At 43.3% G+C, this 12,509-nt stretch overlaps 1 protein-coding gene across 36 annotated transcripts in view; it reads right to left on the minus strand.

Moving 5' to 3' along the window:
- Positions 1 to 12,509, minus strand: part of MPDZ (multiple PDZ domain crumbs cell polarity complex component) — a 186,390-nt gene that overhangs the window by 70,023 nt on the left and 103,858 nt on the right. For all 36 annotated transcript variants that reach the window (XM_053294949.1, XM_053294946.1, XM_053294944.1 and 33 more), the window contains one exon: positions 1,016 to 1,120. In XM_053294949.1, the coding sequence (XP_053150924.1) occupies positions 1,016 to 1,120 (105 nt within the window). The remainder of the gene's footprint in view (positions 1 to 1,015; positions 1,121 to 12,509) is intronic.

Here is a 12,509-nt window from a genome sequence, read left to right on the forward strand (position 1 = left end):
CTTATTTACCCAAATAGAAGCAGACCCTGAATTTAAGTCAACTCCCTTAAAAACAGAGGTTAAATACAGGTTATGCCCCTATTTACCCCAAAGGAACAGAACTATGAATTTAAGATAACCTCCCAATTTCTAAAACCAATGAACTCAGAAAAAACTTACTCTTAGATCCAGGTAAATACAGCACATTCTCTTTAGCAATTGTATTACTCTGTTTTCACCTCTATTTTTCGAGCAGTGAGGATAGGAGAAAAAATTGAGTACCTTCTACAACAATTAGCCTTGTGAGATCCCCCAGGAAGACATAATTTACCTTAAATTTATTTGCTGGGCTAAGAAAGATAGTCCTACTTTAGCATCTGTGAACAATTTGATTTCAACAAGAAGTACTAGATATATATGGGATCATCCTCCCAAAAGCTTATAGCAGTCTGCTAAGAGATACATTGCATGTGACATTGGAGGCTAGAAATCAATGCAGAAGAAGATAGTTACAAGCCCCAACTCTTAGAAGCTTGTATATTTAAACAAACTAACCATGTTTGTCTTAGTACTTGTCTGAAATAATAAACCATCCAAGAAGATATAACATCCCAGAAAAAAACCATGGGAACCACTTGTTAGAACTAGAGGAACTATATCATAGAAAGAACTTCCAGAAGAACAGCCATGTTAGTCTGTTGCAAACCCCCCCCCCCAAAAAACCCCAGTCCTGTACCACCACCACTGATTTGTAGCATAAGCTCACTTGGACTAGAGCCCAATATACAGTGGCTAAATCATGTTTTCGTTGTTCTAGTCTGGAAATTTTCTTAATGTGGATTATTTTAAAAATCCATATTTTTCATAAGTAGTAACAACAACAAATATCCCTTGCTAAAAAATTTATGTATTTTTTCATAAAAGTACGGTCCTTCAGTAAGTATGTGGGTAGAATTTTCTAAATGCAACATATATACACATGGACAGAGTTAGAGTAAAAGATCAGTTGGTTATAATAACAGGTATAATAAATTACCTGACAGCAAGGGAAGGAAAAACATCCAGTTGCATTGTTCCTGATGGCTGCTGGCCTAAACTGGTCTGGTACTCTTCTAATTGCTCTGCTGGCACATAGGTAATGCTGGAACACAAAACATAAAATGAAACTAAAATTTTGCAGGTCTGGCAGATGGTCCAGAAATGACCTTCTAACATTTAAAGGTTGTGATCCACAACCCAGTCCAACCAAGTACTTCTTAAGCCAAAAGACGCTCTTTGAATTGCTGGCCTCTATGTTCAGAAAAGAAACTAATATTCAGAGTTGAGAGAAAACTAACAGAGCCTGGGACCAGTTTATTTGCAAAAACTTCTCCTATATGTACCTCTTTGAGGCTGTTCTCAAGAGCAGCCAAGCCCAGGCTTAAGCACCCAAATCTGGGTTTGGCTGCCCATAAGATCTGCTGGGATCCATGTGGATCCATTGCACTGAAGCCTGGTCCTTAGCTGCCAGGAGCGCCTGTCCCCTGGGGGGTATCCCCCAGTGCACTGTGGGATGCCTGGAGGCTGGGACAAAGGGTCCTGGTCTCAGAGAAATCCGTGCTGATGCACAATGAACAGAGCAGCGGGGATGGTGTAGGAGCAAACTTCGTGCTCCCAGCAGGCAAACATTTGGGGGGAAGACAAGATTTGCGAAGCCTTTCCCCTGACTGACCACCCAGTAGGTCATGTGAATGCCCCCTCTGTATTTTAAAAGCAACCAGATAACTCACTGTTCCAGGTGCCATTATTTTTCCTGAGTCTAATTTGTTTGGTACCTGACAAGTGTGTTGACTGCACAGTGACTTGCCTGCCTGGTGCGAAGGTTGCGGACATCACGCAGTGTCTAGATAGGATCTTAGGCAGTGCTGGGGAGGAGACAGCTGTTGTGGTGCATGTCGGCACCAACGATGTGGGGAAATGTAGTCAGGAGGTCCTGGAAGCCAAATTTAGGCTGATAGGTAGAGTATTGAAGTCCAGCATGCCCAAGGTAGCATTCTCAGAAATGCTACCTGTTCCATGCACAGTTACAGTGAGACAGGAAGGGCTGAGGGGTTCCAATGTGTGGATAAGACACTGGTGCCGCGAGGAGGGGTTTAGATTCGTTAGGCACTGGGATACATTTTGGGGCAAGCAAGGCCTGTACAAAAAGGACATGCTGCACTTGATCCAAGATGGAATCAGACTGCTGGTGCTTAAAATAAAAAAGGTTGCAGAGCAGCTTCTAAAATGATGCATGGGGAATAGCTGACGGGACCTGGGCAGTATCCAGTTCGGCAAATGCCATCCTTTAAAGTGCAAGGGTGCAAAGCATTCGGATAAAACAGAAGGGGACAGAGCAGAACCACATAAAGAGCAGACAGAAGGCTGTGCCAGGTGGTCAAAGAGTCAAAAGAAAGATAGCAAACACCAGGGAAGAGATTCAGTGTACAGGTGCTTATATGCCAATGCCAGAAGCCTCCAAGCCAAAATGGGTGAGCTGGAGTGCTTGGTTGCTAACACAGAAATAGATATAGTGGGCATAACAGAAACATGGTGGAACAGTGAGAACCAGTGGGACACTGTTATCCCTGGATATAAACTCTATCAAAAGGACAGGGAGGGGCACCTTGGAGGTGGAGTAGCACTGTATGTTAAAGAAGGGATAGAATCGAATAAGCTAGAAAACCTAGGCAGACTGGAGTCCTCCACAGAAACCCTGTGGGTGACAATACAAGACCCTGAAAAGAAATGTGCTACTGGGGACATGCTATCGCTCTCCGGATCAAAATGCTGACAGTGACTGGGAGTTACAGCAGAAAATCAGGGAGGCATCATGGAGAGACAGGGCATAATAATGGGTGACTTCAATTACCCACACATAGACTTGGTAAATTCACAGTCAGGTAATGACAGAGAGGTCAAATTTCTAGATATGCTCAATGACTGTGCCCTAGAACAGTCGGTCTTGGAACCAACCAGAGAGAAGGTGACCTTGGACTTAATCCTGAATGGCACCCAGGACGTGGTGCGTGATGTCAGTTGTCATCAACCGTTTAGGGAACAGTGACCATAGTGTGATCAAATTCAGCATACATGCGAGGAGATAATCACCAAGAAAGTATCTCACAGACATTTTGAATTTCAGAAGAGGAAACTTCTCCAAAACGGTGAAAAGAAAGTATTGTGAAAAGAAAGCTGAAAGGGGAAATCAGGAGAGTCACTTCACTCCAGAATGCATGGAGTTTACTCAAAACCACAATATTTATTTATTTACTTATCACATTTTTATACCACCCAAAACGTGAGTTCTATGGGCAGTTTACAAAACAATTAAAACCAATAAAAAGATGAACACATGAAAAATTAAAATGTTAAAACTATTAAAACACACTTAAAACAATGTCTAATTAAAAGCCTGGGTGAACAAATGTGTCTTAACTGCCTTTTTAAAAGTTGTAAGGGGTGGGGAGGCTGTTAATTTAACAGGAAGTGTGTTCCAAAGCCTTGGGGCAGCAATGCAGAAGGCCCGTCCCCGAGTAGCCACCAGACGAGCCAGTGGCAACTGCAGACGAACCTCTCCAGATGATCTCATTGAGCGGTGTGGTTCATAGCAAAGAAGGCGTTCTCTTAAATACTAGAAGCCCAGTTAGATTGTATACCCAAAAGGAGGAAAGGTACCACTAAGTCCAGGAAGATGCCAGCATGGCTAACAAGTAATGTCAAGGAAGCTATAAAAGGGAAGAAGACTTCCTTATGAAATTGGAAGGCCTGTCCAAATGAAGAGAACAGAAAGGAACACAAACTCTGGCAAAAGAAATGCAAGGCAATAATAAGGGAGGCGAAAAGAGAGTTAGAGGAACATTTAGCTAAAAGCATCAAGGGGAATAACAAAAACTTTTTAAAATAGATCAGAAGAAGGAAACCTGCCAGGGAGGCGGTTGGACCATTAGACAATGAGGGAGTGAAAAGGATTATTAAGGAAGATATGGAGGTTGCAGAGAAGCTAAATGAGTTCTTTGTGTCTGTCTTCACGGTAGAGGATATTGAGCATATACCTGTTCCTGAACCAGGCTTTTCAGGGATGGAGGCTAAAGGACTAAGTCAGATAACAGTGACAAGAGATGATGTTCTAAACTGTCTGGGAAAACTGAAAACTAGCAAATCACCAGGGCCGGATGGCATCCATCCAAGAATCCTCAAAGAACTCAAATCTGAAATTGCTGACCTCCTTGCTAAAATATATAACTTATCCCTGCAATCAGGCTCTGTACCGGAGGACTGGAAAGTAGCCAATGTAACACCAATTTTCAAAAAGGGATCCAGGGGCGATCTGGGAAATTACAGGCCAGTTAGCTTAACGTCCGTTTCAGGCAAATGGATGAAAAGCATCCTCTAGGATAAAATTGTAAAGCACATAGAAGAACAGGACCTGCTGGGGGAGAACCAGCATGGCTTCTGCAAAAGTAAATCTTTGCAGTATTTAGTATACTTGGGCTTCCAAAAAGCTTTTGACAAAGTTCCTCATTAAAGACTCCTGAAGAAACTTTGCAGTCATGGGAAAAGGGGACAAGTACATGTGTGGATTGCTAACTGGTTGAAAGACAGGAAACAGAGGGTACGTATAAATGGAGAGTTTTCACAATGGAGGGAAGTAAGAAGTGGGGTCCCCCAGGGATCTGTACTGAGGCCGGTGCTTTTTAATTGATTCATAAATGATCTAGAAGTAGGGGGAAGCAGCGACGTGGCCAGATTTGCAGATGATACCAAACTCTTTCGGGTAGTGAAATCCAAAATGGATTGTGAGGAGCTCAAAAAGGATTTCTCCAAATTGAGTGAGTGGGCGACAAAATGGGAAATGTGTTTCAATGTTGGCAAGTGTAAAGTGATGCACACTGGGACGACCCCAACTTCAAGTATACGCTGATGGGATCTGAGCTGTCGGTGACTGACCAGGAGAGGGATCTTGGGGTCATGGTGGACAGCTCGTTGAAAGTGTCAACTCAATGTCCGGCAGCTGTGAAAAAGGTCAATTCCATGCTAGGGATCATTAGGAAAGGGATTGTAAATAAAACTGCTATTATAATGCCCTTATCGTGCAGTCACACTTGGAGTACTGCATACAATTCTGGTCACCACTTCTAAAAAAGGACATTGTAGAACTGGAAAATGTGCAGAAGAGTGCAACCAAGATGATCAGGGGCCTAGAGCACTTTTCTTGTGAGGCAAGGCTACAACACCTGGGGCTAGAAAAAAGATGACTGCGGGGAGACATGACAGAGGTCTATAAAATCATGCACGGTGTGGAGAAAGTGGATAGGGAGAAATTCTTCTCCCTCTCACATAACACTAGAACCAGGGGTCATCCCATGAAATTGATTGCCAGGACATCTAAGACCAACAAACGGAAATACTTTTTCACAGAAAACATAATCAACTTGTGGAATTCTCTGCCACAAGATGTGGTGACAGCCAACAACCTGGATGGCTTTAAGAGGGGTTTGGATAACTTTATGGAGGAGAGGTCTATCATTGACTACTAGTCGGACGGCTATAGGCCACCTCCAGCCTCAAGGCAGGATGCCTCTGAGTACTGGTTGCAGGGGAGTAACAGCAGGAGGGAGGGCATGCCCTCAAATCCTGCCTGTAAGCTTCCAGCGGCATCTGGTAGACCACTGTGTGAAACAGGATGCTGGTCTAGATGGGCCTTGGGCCTGATCCAGCAGGGCTGTTCTTATGAAGCAGGTCTTTCAAAGAAATGTGGAACAGCCTCTCCATGTCCCCCACTTTGTTTTTGTTTGGGTTATGGATTAACACTTGTTTTCTATTATTTTAAATAGTGAATTCTGCTGGTTTTTTCTGTTATTTTATGGTTTAAATCTTTTAAATAGGTTTGATTTCTTATACATAACTTTAGGTGCTTTGGAAAGGCAAAACATACATGTGAAAAATAAATAATAAAATTAAACATTTTAGTTCTTGTTCAACTCCCTGTCAACTGCCTGTTTCTCTATCAACTCAATGGGGATGGACTTACGAGAGATAAAAGCATTTTCTCCATTCCATTCCTTTATAGCTTCTCTGATTTACTTTGCCTTTTGTTCCACCCATCCTGAATTTCATTTTAACCTAGAGAATTTCTAAAATTAATTCAAGTATTATGCATGTGTGCTGTTGGTGAAGCCGTCCAATTTCCTCAATTCATTTGCATCTTATTTCTTCTACATAAAGGATTCTCAACCTGTGGTACTCCAGATACTGCTGAACTACAACTCCCATCACCCCCAGCTACAATACATTGTAGTTCAGCAACATCTGGAATTATTATTTATTTAAAATATTTATACCCCGCCCCTCCAGTGCAATACTGCTCAGGGCGGCTTACAACAATAACATAGACACAGATACAAGTAATAAAAAATTTTTTTTTTAAAAAAAAGTCAGATTAAAAACAATTATTAGGGTCAAATTAAAACTGAAAATTATAAAACCCTAAAGAAGCTAAAGAACCTACCAGATACAACAAAATAATGATATTAAAAAGCCTCCTTAAAAAGGTGTGTTTTAAGATTTTTTTTAAAAAACACTGAGGGAGGGAGCATGGTGAAGCTCTTCAGGGAGGGCGTTCCAAAGCCGAGGAGCCACAACTGAAAAGGCCCTGTCTCTAGTCCCTGCCAACCAGATTTCTGTTAGTGGCGGGGTCATGAGCAGGCCTTGAGATGATGATTGGAGGGCCCTAGCAGATTCACATGGGTGAATGCGGTCCAACAGGTACCCTGGCCCCAAGCCGTGTAGGGCTTTAAAGGTCAATACCAGCACCCTGAATCTAGCCCAGAAGCGGACCGGTAGCCAATGAAGCTGACGCAAGATGGCTCATGAAGCAACTTGAACCCACGAGCATCCTTGCGGCAGCATTCTGAACCAGCTGAAGCTTCCGAACAGTCTTCAAGGGCAGCCCCATGTAGAGCGCATTGCAGTAATCCAATCTGGATGTTACCAACGCATGAATGACTGAAGTCAGGTCCGACTTCTCCAAGTAGGGTTGTAGCTGGCGTACCAGCCATAGTTGGTAAAAAGCACTTCTGCACACCGCCGCCACCTGCGACTCCAAGGACAGCGTTGGGAATACCACATGCTGGGAACCCTTGCTCTGCATTATTGATATATAGGTGATAAATTGATAAAACACTACAAGAAAGCAATCTGGAGGTAAACCTAAGTATGAGCAGATCAGATCAAGATTTCTGCTCTATAGGGTTTTATTGATGCACTTTTGTGTTTCTGAACTTTGGCAAAACACAGTAGAAAAAGCAGATGTAATCATATGCAATTATGCATACAATTACATCAAGGTTACTTTTTAAAAGTGTTTTATCAATTTACATCTGTGCATTCAAAATGCAGGGGGGGATCCATGAATGAACTGAAAACTGCAGCAAACCGTACATGTACAGTGCTTTGTACAATTTTAAATAATAATAATAATAATAATAAAAACTGAAAAATCCTAATCCATCCATTCCACTTTGGAAACAGGTAATTCGGAACATCAAAATATATAGAGAAATTCAGATGATAAGACTGTCAGACGTAGACACAGGAATTACCCACACCACCCACAGGCATCAATTCCAAATAAAATGCACTCTTCTTTTTGTGGTTATTCCTTATTCAAAAAACAAAAATCTTTCAAAAAGAGAGAGTAGCAATTGTGGTTAAGATGATAAAATGGATGTTAATGTATATGGAGAGCAAAGATCCCTTTAAATGCAACAAAAACACTTTTTTGCACCTAAGAAAAAAGTAAACTATGATGAAATGACAGTGGTAAATGAAAATAGCATTTTAAGTAATAAGAAGATCAAGAAGCTACTAATGCTTTAACCAGACAAAAAATAAATTGTATCCTGGTGGCCAGGATATAAGCAGCTAATAGTAGAACCAGTTTCTTCAAAGGGTTGGAACAGCTATTTCAAATTCCAGATCATTAGCTGAAAACTAGCAGCAGAATCCTCCAGCTGTGCAGAACCACACAGTACTGGTTGAAAGAGAATTTAGGACGATAGGTGTAAATTGATGGAGAGATAACTTGTAGGCCTCTAGATTTTCCAAGTCCATGACAGATTGCAAACCTAAAGCTGTGAAGAATGAAACTTATTGCATGTCAGCCCTCAGAAAACAGCAAAGTAAAGCTAGATTTATATCTTGCACCAAACAAAGTTAGAAGACAGCCATGTAAACATGATGCAGCATGCAATACAAATGGAAATCAATTGCATGCTTGATTCAGTAACCCACGCAAGAATTCTCCTGTGCATACTAAGATAGAAACATACCAAATAATGGAATGTGTGATCACATTCAGGACAACATACAATACAGTCAACAGGCTTGATAGCCAAGATTCTTTTGGTTACAGAGTGAAGACAATTAAACATTAGTGACACAGAAAATATGGCAGTGGGATTAATCCAGATATCAATACATCCATGATTGTATCAGTAACTAGCACATTAAGAAAGTGTTCTGGGTAGATCAGAACACTAAAATGTAATCAGACCACCTGTGTATTTTTGGAATACAGATATCTTTGCTAGTATTGCAACACTTGATCCAATACGTATGTAATGCTGAAAAAACATTATAAAAAATCAGGCTGAATCCATTAACAGAATGATTCCCAAACTGGGTCATGGAGCCACGACAGAAGCTGACATGTGCCTTGAAACAAGCTGCTGCACTGGATACATCCACCACTCTATGTCCATCAGAGTGGGAAAGGAACATTGGTAGTCTTACTGTGAAGGTTCTTTCTACCCAGTGTATGGAGGGTTTCCATAACTATGGGTTGACATGCCCACTTGTTCCTTGGAGATAGGATCTCATGACTTTTAGTGCCCCATGGGGCTACTGGGCTCGGGCCAGTGTTCCCTCTAACAGGGATTCCCAGATGTTGTTGACTACAACTCCCATAATCCCACAAGCAAAAGCCAGTGCAGCTTGGGATTCTGTGAGTTGTAGTCAACAACATCTGGGAATCCTGTTAGAGAGAACACTGGCTAGGACCTCCCAGTTTCAGGACTGTATGGTGATAATGAGACGTAGAAAGGTTCCAGCACTACTGTAAAGACTTCACAGAGAAATATAGTAAAGGAAAAATCAGAGAATAATAAACCAGTCAACAGTACATGTAAAAACAAGAGAAGAGTGAGGGTCCACAGAACAGAGTGGAACCCTGAAACATGAGAGATGAAACAGCATATATACCAGTGAACTCTCAAGCGAAAGGCAAGGAAAAAGCCAATTTGACCAAATTAAGAATAAAAAAACTCACACATAAACTGTGTGTGATCTGGATACCCTCCATATACAGGGTAGAAAAGACCTTCATGGTAAGACTACCAATGTCCCTTTATTCCCCAGTGTAGGAGGGTATCCATAACTATGGGACATACCATAGCAGTTGTCACCAGGAGGGAACTGACGTTATGGACAGAGAAGAGAGATTAGATGAAGACCACTTGCTGGAGGACCATGCACCCGAATGTTGCTTGGGCAGATTGGTGAATCAACAGTTTGTATTGTATAATGAACAAAGAAGCAGATGTCCAAGTAGCTCCTTTGCAGATTTCGGAGATAGGAATATTTGCTGTAAATAAAGCAAATTTATTTAAGGTGGCTCGTTAGTGTTCCCTCTAAGGTGTGCGCACACTCACAAGTTCTTTGATGTCTGCTCAGTTAATTGGAGATCCCGCTTGGGTTGAATCAGGAAGGCTCCATTCTGAATGTATGTGTGCACACACTGCCATGATACTGCCACCCAGAACAAAACTCGTTCTGTACACAGATTAAAAAAAATTAGAGAGAACACTGTGGCTGGTGGTTTAGCTCTTCACATGGCAGGCTTGGATCCCATAGAAGGCATCCTTTGGACAAAAGTCCTTGGTCCTCTTGAGATAAATTGTGAGTGCCCTGCAGATGTCTAACTTGTGCCAAAGAACTTCCTTTGGGCAAAGAAAGACTGAAGTATCTTGTTGTAGCTGAGGCGTTACTGGAATGTGTATGCATCTGGAGGCTAGGATGTCATCTTGGTGTGGTAGTAAGGTCCACTGGAGCAACCTGGAGTACTATCTGGCCCACGGTCTGACTTCCAGGCATACACTGATCATGCTGCCTGAGAGCTGCTCCAGTTGCATAACATCTGCTATTAGGTGTGACTGGATTTGATGAATGAGTGACCATATCTTGGATTTCTTGTCCTGGGTCAGGGATATTGTGCCCAGCTGAGTCTGGATGGTCACTCCCACGTGGTCTAAGTGTCAAGATAAAACTAAAGAGCTCTTGGCCCTATTGATGAGGAACCCGTGAGTGTGAAGAATACAGAACAGCTGCATGTCTTGTTGAGCTTGCTGAAGGGATTGTGATTGGACCAGAAGATCATCAAAAAACTGGTAGACATGTAGAACCTGTAGACACATGTGGGCTACCAGGGAGTAGATGTAAAAACTTCTGTTGGGTAGAAAGTAGGTGTCAGAATAAAAGGGCTGCCAAAATTCCCTCCTGGTGGATGGCATGGCTTTCCCCCCCTTGTCCCTTGTCTCCACTAGGGCTGAATCTAATGATTCCCTGAACAATTTTGCCCCATGGAAGGCAGAGGAAGCTAGGTTGACCTTGGACTTATGGCTTGAGCCATAGACCCCTGAGAACCGCCACATCAGATGTCATGGCACATACTGAGAACTGCATACTGTCAAGGCTGGCATCTGCCATAAAGGCTGCTGCCTTGAAAGGCTTAAATACTACTTTTAAAGCTTGGTTTGTCACAGGGGAGGCTGATTCAGTAAGTCTTTGGCCCATGGAATAGATGCCCTGGTGAAAATGGAAGTGGCAGCAGATGCCTAGAGAGCATAAGAAGGGGCCTCATAGGATTTGCATAATATATAATCACTTTTTCTAAGGTGATTTAAGGTGTTCCTCACTCTCCTTTGCCAGGACTGCACCCGAGACCAAGGATGCTACGGGAGCATCTACCAGAGGAACTGAAAACTGCGCTGAGGTAAATTGAAGAAATATTTGGGTAGTGTCCCCAAACCCTTAGATAAAGTAGGTGCTTGCGGTTCCTCATGAATCACTTCCTTGAACAGGGGCAGGAAGGGGATGACTGGTTTAGAGCATGCCAAGGTAGCAGAGAATACTTCTGAAGCCAGTGACTGGGTGGTAGTAGTGCCTACTGACTCAGGGTTCATCTGTAAAACTTTGCACCTCTTAGATAACAGAATAGGAACATAGGAAGCTGCCATATACTGATTCAGACCATTGGTCTATCTAGCTCAGTATTGTCTTCACAGACTGGCAGTGGCTTCTTCAAGGTTGCAGGCAGGAATCTCTCTCAGCCCTATCTTGGAAAAGCAAGGGAGGGAACTCAAAACCTTCTGCTCTTCCCAGAGCGGCTCCATCCCCTAAGGGCAATATCTTACAGTGCTCACACTTCTAGTCTCCCATTCATATGCAACCAGGGCAGACCCTGCTTAGCTAAGGGGACAAGTCATGCTTGCTACCACAAGACCACTCTCCTCTCAGACAATAACATTTCAAAGTCTTCATGTTTAAATAACATTGGACTGGCAGTGGACTGGCAGAACCCTAGTCCACACTCCTCCTTCCTTAGGTGGAAGATTCCCCTTGAGAACCTGATCAAGCAAAATTGGGGTGAGTTTGAGCAGGCGAGATATTGTGCATGGTAATAGGCCTGGTTGTTTTTTGCCTGACTATAATCAAGTGGGCTGTATTGGTTCCTGTATTAGGTGGCACTCTGGGTGGACGATCTGCATGCTCTCTGTCCTCTGTGTCTGTTCAGCTGGGGGTGGATGTTACTCTACACAGAGGATAGTGAAAGTGAGTGAACAGAAATGGGTCTTGTTGGGCCAGCCGGTCTTGCTGGGGGAAAAGAAAGTTCCTGCCTAAGGTCTAGTTGTGTTTCTGGTAGTGAACCCATGTAGAGGAGGCAGGTTAGCAGGCACTGAGGACTATAAGGAATCTACTCCTATGCCACCCTCTTGTCCCTCTAGAATGGTCCCTAAGATCAGGTGAGTGACTACATTCCCTTGCCGAGTATATGGATCTGCACCTGTGGCAGCAACGTGCTAGAGGCCGAGGGTGAAATCTCCCCCTTTCACAGGGTGGTATAGTCAGGCAAGTCAGGCTGAAGAGAACCGAGGAGTGGGAACTCTCCTCCTCCTCCCTGGGTGTTCTGAGGAGATTAACCGGGGCTGCTGGTGGCATAGCCAGGAGTAAAGGCTGAACTGGCAGCTTGGGCTGTATTGGGGTGAGCAGCTGCACAGGCTGTTGAGGAGGTAGCAAGACAGGCCTGGCAGGGTGGGCAGGGAGCTGGGGCTCCCGCTGCCGGCCCTCCACTGCCATCTGATCCACTGTGAGAGGTCAGCCAAGAGCTACTCCCCATAAAGGGGGTGTGGGAGAGCTAGGGACAATCCCCCTAGAAATGGTGTTTGCAGAGG

This window comes from Hemicordylus capensis, chromosome 2, assembly GCF_027244095.1.
Source record: "Hemicordylus capensis ecotype Gifberg chromosome 2, rHemCap1.1.pri, whole genome shotgun sequence".
Classification (NCBI taxonomy): domain Eukaryota; kingdom Metazoa; phylum Chordata; class Lepidosauria; order Squamata; family Cordylidae; genus Hemicordylus; species Hemicordylus capensis.